We start from the raw sequence: 7,009 nt of genomic DNA on the forward strand, positions 1-7,009 counted from the left end.
TGTTTGAAAATTACATATGAGTATTACTGTGCATTTTGTCTCGATATGGTAGCAGTTCTAGAAAATACGTCAACATTCACAATGTCGAACAATTCAAAAGATAATTTTTAATAATGTCAAAAAGAGAAAAATTTATGTATATTAAAATTGTATAAGAAAAAAGCATGATGCCGACACTTATAGAGACAAACCATACAAAGTTTGTTTTAATATTACATAAAAGTTACGCTTTCAAGAAATTATGTGTTATCATAAGCATGAAACGAACTCACCAGTTGGTAATCCATTCTCGACTGAACACAAAACTGACACTGAGAGCAAAACTTCTTGGCGTCCCGAAAACAAACCGTCTTGCTTGGGCCTTCCCAAATACGTACCCAGCAAGACGCTCCAAAATAGGGAAAAAAAAATTCTCCGGCGACGAAAACACGCGCGAAACCGTCAGCAAAATCAATCGGACGACGCAAAACCAAACTGTCCTGCTTGGGCTTCATGAAGCACTACCCAGCAAGACGCTCCAAACAGGGGGGAAAAAAAATCTCCCGCAACGAAAACACGCGCGAATCCGTCAGCAAAATCAATCGGACGACGCAGAACCGAACTGTCCTGCTTGGGCTTCACGAAGCACTCGCTTATTTGCAACAAGTTTTGTTCAAGCACTTTTTTATGAAACGTCATTTTGACAGTTGAATTGTCGCACAAAGCTGTGGGAAAGAAAGGGTTAAAAAAATTCTCGTACGTGCAGAAGGGATTCCTCGAAAATCCCTTTATGCATACAGGAGCTTAGATAAACTCTTGAGAAATATTGTTAAAAGTTTAACAGAAGTATTTCGTCCTATTCGTCATGATTCGAGATTTCTGAATATTCTAAAAAATCATGATCCTATGAAGCTTGAGGAAATTATTCTTTGAATTGATGAAAGTATTTCAGGATTATTAGCTGATGGGAATTCAAGATAAATTCGAGCAAAACTGCCTGGAAGGATTTCTGGTGGAATCCTGAAAGTGTTCTCTATAGCATTCTCATAAGTATCTGTGGGCAGCGGGTCTTTTTGATTGAATTCACCACAGCACCCCAGAAGGTATGTCGAAGTTATTCCTTGCAACATCTTAGGCAGAAATCTCAAAATAATCCCAAAGAACATCCAAGTGTAATTCTCGTAAGAATTCGAGAAATCCTTCAAAAAATCTCTTGAGAAATACATGAAGAAACCAACCCGAAAAGATTCTTTACTGTCGGGATAAGAACGTATCACCCTCAGTATGTTTGCAACTATTGCTTCTGCTATTTGGCTCTATTTTACTTATGAATTAGTTTGGACATGGAGTAATGTAACGATATGCCAACTCCATCTGCATCTTCTACAACTAATATTACATTGTAGGCTTACTAAATCTACTAATAAGCTCACTACATATTTAGAAGTACAAGAATCAATTTGACTTTGCGCTTCAAGAAATGCAAATGGTCATTTTCTCTAAAAATTATCAAATTTATCATGCAATTTCTCTATGGAAGCCTTATAACCATTTTAACCATCTTATTCCGATTCAACCTAACGAATCCCTACCCCATTCACAATAAGTCTCACTCCTGCAAATTCGGTTCGCTAAAGATGATAATGTCCTTATTGTTCTTTAGCCTGACGATCCGCTGTCAGGAAACAGCAGCCGTTCCGGTCAGCGTTCCGGTCCACTTTTCGCTAACGGCCCACAGCCACTTGGCCAACCGGTCATCCTTGGCCTGCTCGGCAACGTCCTTCGGCGCACAGTCGCTAAAATATTGCCCGGAAACCTTCTCCAAGCTCGGATCCAGTGCAGCGTAAAGCGACGTCTGAGCACCCGAAATTGGTGACTTAAGGAATGGCCATACGAAAGGTTTGATGAGGAAAGACGAGAACCAGCTATTGAATAGGCCCATGTGTCGCATCAACTCGGTGTCGACCACTCCGGGATGCAATGCGTTCACCGTGACTCCAGTGCCTTCCAGCCGCCTGGCCAATTCCCGCGCGAACAGCACATTGGCCAACTTGCTCTGCTCGTACGCTTCGGCCGGGTCGTACTTCTTGGTGCTGTTCAAGTCTTCGGCGTTGATTTTTCCACGGGTATGGGCGATGCTAGACAATACTACGATTCTACTCGGGGCGGAAAGTTTCAGAAGATCTAGTAGTAGATTCGTTAGGAGGAAATGTCCCATATGGTTGACCCCCAACTGGAGCTCGATGCCTTCGGCAGTGAGTGAGCGCGGACAGCGCATGACTCCGGCGTTGTTGATCAGAATGTCCAGCCGATTCTGTTCGGTTTTGAATCTGAAAAAAAAATTTAAAAAAATATGGCTTTAATAATTGCAAATAAGAAAAAGTTTTCCAATGACTATCTCATGTTAATTTGCGCTAATTTGAGCATTCCAAAACTCTTTTCCAGGAAACTTTTTTGGAATTTCTGAAAGTTTTTCAATCGCTCCTAAAGTTTTTCCGAGATTTTTCGAGCTTTCCACAAAAGCTTATCCGAAAGCTTCCCTGATATTCCCTGGAAGCCTTTTCCGAAATACCTTAGAAGTGTATCTTAGCTTCCATAGAAACTCTATGATGCTTCGGTAAAAGCTTTACAAAGCCTTTGTGGAAGCTTTTCCACCATTTCAAGGGGAAGCTTTGCAGCACTGCCGTAGAAGCTTGACTCAGTGGAAGTTTTTCATTGGTAAGGTAGAATTCTAGCCAAACTTGGGGGGAAGTTTTACAAAGCTTTTAGGAAAGCTTTCTCAGGTCACTAGGGAGGCTTTTCCAAGCTTCTACTAGGATAGCTGCCCCATGCTTCTAGGACATTTTTCCCAAGCTTCTAGGGCATTCTCAAAGTTCTAAAGCAGATTCCCCAGACATCTAGGAGAGCTTTCTCAAGCTTCTGGGTAAACTCTCTCAAGCATTGGGGGAAGCTTTCTCAAGCTTCTGAGGAGGCTTTCTCAAGCTTCTTGGGATACTTTTCAAAGTTTCTGGAAGAGCTTTCTCAAGCTTTTGGTGAAGCTTTCTCAAGCTTCTGGAGAAGCTTTCTCAAGTTTTCGGAGAAGCTTCCTCAAGCTTTTAAGGATACTTTCTCAAGCTTCTTGGGATGCTTTTTAAAGCTTCTGGAAGAGCTTTGTCAATCTTCTAAAGCTTCTGGGTAAGCTTTCTCAAGCTTCTAGAGAAGCTTTCTCAAGGTTCTAGGGAAGCTTTCTCAAGCTTCTAGGGAAGCTTTCTCAAGCTTCTAGGGGAGCTTTCTCAAGCTCTAGGGAAGCTTTCTCAAGCTTCAAGGGAAGCTTTCTCAAGCTTCTAGGGAAACTAAAGCTTCTAGGAAAGTTTCCTCAAGCTTATGGGAAAGCTTTTGTGGAAACATTCCCAAGCTTCTCTGAAAGCTCTTACAACCATTTGCCGAAGCTTTTCCAAACCTCTTGGGAAGCTTCTGGGAAAGTTTTTTCAAAATTCTAATGCTCCAAAAATAATCGATACTCACTGTTTCACAAACTTCCGCACCGACTGCAGCGAGCTCAGGTCGCACTCCCGGCAGTACACGTTGGGATTTTTCGTTTCCAGCACGATATCCTTGCGGGCTTCCTCGCACTTGTCCATGTCCCGGCACGCCATGTAAACGTGGGCCCCCCGGCCAGCGAGACCCATAACGGTTTCCTTGCCGATGCCGGTGTTGGATCCGGTCACAATCACCACCTTCCCGTCGGCTCGAACATCCTTCCGCTCGAAGCGAGCCCCTTGCATGTAATCTCTAGAATGAATTTAGAGTTATCAGGAGGAGATGTTTCGTAATCAATTGCCGGCTTGCGAAGAAAGAAACGCTTACTTGAGGAGAGCGCCGCAGCCTGCAACCGTTCCAACGGCACTCATGCCCAAAACCAATTTATTGCGGAAAATGGACATTTTTGCTTCACTTGAGTTAGTTTTCCGTTCAGAATGCACAATTTTCAACACATGATTTTCGATTTTCAGAAGAGCGTTCAAAACTTCGGTCGAATCCGATTGGAAAAATCGATAATGTTTACATCAAGACACGACGATTGACAGTTCGCTCTCGTTGTAATCACGTGACAACCGAAGGCCAGCTGACTAAAGCCTTGATGTGACATTGGGATATGTGAAATGTTTCTCGGATTCGACGCTACTAGATTCAAATTATTAATGTAAGAAACCTTAAAAAATGGCAAGAATTTAATTAGTTCAATATTCTGAATTCTTAAACTTCCCATTAACTATCCACTGCTATGGTTTATTTTACCAACAAATTTACTTATTAACGAATCAATCAAATCACCCGTCGTGAAATATTTCCGTGGGCTTTATTTCCTGCTTGTTATGGCGACATGGCCACCCTATTTCAACAGTTTTGACATCGGAATGAACGACCGACTCACGAAGCGAAAGCCGGACGAAACCAACACAAGCACATCACGCACACTACAGTTATGTCTGCACACTGTCGCGCCACTGTCTAGGCACACGAAATACCGCTGCTCTTCGATGGACCCGACCTCGGCTATGAGTGTGTGGGTGAGAATCGAGCCGCACACTTGCTTCGACAGCGACGATCAAGCATCCGAAGTCGAATGATGAATGAATCTTGTTGACACACGATGGTTTCAGTAGGTACTCCTACACAAACACCCGTTGCTTGGAGCTCTCACTCACGACGGAGGATTTTAGGATGAAGGCGTCGCACTGTTATCGCTATGTAATTTTAGATGGGCAAAAATGTACATACATGTATACCTCGATTTAGTGAACATTTTGATAAAACAAAATGTCCATTAAGGGGCGGAATCCGTCATCACTTTAAAAATTTTCAAAAGCGGGTTTTTCGTACGAAATCATGAAAGTTTCCATGAAAATGTGTTCGCTGTATTCTATTCTCCAACCGAAACACAGTAAACACATTTTCGTCGAATAAATTTCAGTTTTGTACAGAAAAACTGGTGTTGAAATTTCGATGACGGAGCGTTGAACGTTAAATCAAATTGTTCATCAAATCGAAGCATATTTAGTCGGCGTTCAGACAGACTGAACCTAGTGTTTTTTTAATGAATTCAGGGTACGCTTTTCCAGATCGTTAGAAATAACTCAATATTATAACACAATATAAATAAAGACCTCCATATTCATTGCAGTTGCCAAAAAAAAATATGGCACATAAAATAATAGAGCCAAATCTGGAATGCCGTGAAAAATATACTGCGATCTGTCAAACTTGGGTACCTTTTGCAGTACCAAGGGACCTAAGGTACCCTTTTCTGAACCCGACTACTATGTCTCTATTCGTCTCTGGTTTTACTGCTAATAAACGTGGAACGAACACAATGATTACCTATAATGACACAAAAATAACAAATAAGATCCAAAAAGTGGGCTGAAGCAAAAATTTATACTTTTAATATAACCGTGTCCCAGGCTAGTGACCACTTCCAGGCATTCATCAAATAAGCACAAATTACACAAAAGAGGTATCATGTACATAAAATCGAGAATCCACTAAATCTGGGTATACCTGTATTACAGCGGTTCAAAATATCGTTTTTGCTCCACGCCGTTCATTCGATTCTAGATTGGCCAAGCCAAATTTGAGCTTGTACTACATATATCATTATTGTGATTGCTCCATTTGTGTTCAATGTGACTCACTAAGGGCCAATTTCTTCACCTTCGCTTAGGCCCTAAACCACGTTTACCCATATCGTTAAACTAGGTTTAAGACCTAAGCGGTGGTGAAGAAATCGCTTATAACTCTACGTCTCCAATGCAACTATGTAATGGTAATTACTCACTATCATTGTCTCAGAGATCCGCCACATTGGCCATAGTGGCATAACTATTCCATATGGAAGAAGTTAGCATTGATAAAGTTTGTCTTCTCATACAAATGTTCATAACTTTTAGTGAAATTATTCACGCCATAATCCTTCTGCACCACTCAGAACTTATTTTGCTAGTATTGATTGACAAAATATATAAACTTGAACAGAATTTACGTTTGGCAGATGCTGTTTCGATTGAAAGTTCATAAAGAGCAGGCCTGCTAACCTTATTGAACGGTGGGCCAAATCTCAACAACAGTCTAAGGCGACGGGCCAAATTTTTTGTAGTCCTAAAAAAATTATAAAAAAAAAGTCCATCTTCATAAAATCGTCCAAATGTATATCCTTAAAAACGCCTTTTTTAGAAACTTAAAAAAGATACTTGCTGATGTGCATCCTACCGAGGATTCTGTGTGGCCTGTACTCAGGATTATGCCATGTAGTCTATTTTTAAGAATCATGCTCTGAATTTCATGAGTATTTGGTTCGAGATTTTATAAGAAATCTATACTCAGACTTCTATCAGAAATTAAAGTTGAAATCTGTCCAAACCTGACCTGTTCCTTAGAGTCCGGTTCAGAATACTAATAGAGCCATGTTTTGGATTTTGTGATAATATTACGAGAATCTTGCCTAGGATTCAATGAAAATCATGCACAGGGTTATGTGGAAACTGCGAATAGAATTCTGTCAGAATCTTGTTCAATATCTATTTTGTAATCTATGAAAATTATGTCATGGATCATATATAAATCCTGTTCAGAGTTCTATCAGAATCCATCCAAGGAATATGTGAGTGTCCTGACACTAGCACGTTAATGCTTCCAGTGGACGATTCGTCCTTTGAAGGAAGCACCACACTAGGTAACGGACTAGCATGCAACGCCCAGTGGCACAGTTGGAATACATTCTTCACGAAAAGTTTTCCGATCTGCAGCGGGAATCGAACCCACACTCCTTAACACGATGCGGCTAAATGCCTGATGGAACTAACCGCACGTCTACGAAGCCAAGGATTTTAATTTTCTTGCCAAAGATTTTGATTGAATAATTAACATCCATGATTTTGTGAATATTCTACCTATAATTCAGTGATTTTTTTTATGACCGATTCATGATGTTGGTTCGCAAATTCGTATGGGACAAATACATGAAAAACCGAATTTAGTACTGAACCATTTA

At 40.8% G+C, this 7,009-nt stretch overlaps 1 protein-coding gene across 1 annotated transcript; it reads right to left on the reverse strand.

Annotated features, from left to right (window-relative positions):
- Window positions 1-1,283: 1,283 nt before the first annotated feature.
- On the reverse strand, window positions 1,284-4,036 carry LOC5574792 (retinol dehydrogenase 13). The gene is made up of 3 exons (XM_001655297.2): window positions 3,826-4,036; window positions 3,484-3,750; window positions 1,284-2,309 (listed from the first exon to the last, which is right to left on the reverse strand). Exons 1-3 carry the CDS (start codon window positions 3,900-3,902, stop codon window positions 1,658-1,660), a joined length of 996 nt encoding a protein of 331 aa, XP_001655347.2. The 5' UTR covers window positions 3,903-4,036; the 3' UTR covers window positions 1,284-1,657.
- Between the last annotated feature and the right edge of the window lie 2,973 nt (window positions 4,037-7,009).

This window comes from Aedes aegypti, chromosome 2 (genome assembly GCF_002204515.2).
Source record: "Aedes aegypti strain LVP_AGWG chromosome 2, AaegL5.0 Primary Assembly, whole genome shotgun sequence".
NCBI lineage: Eukaryota > Metazoa > Arthropoda > Insecta > Diptera > Culicidae > Aedes > Aedes aegypti.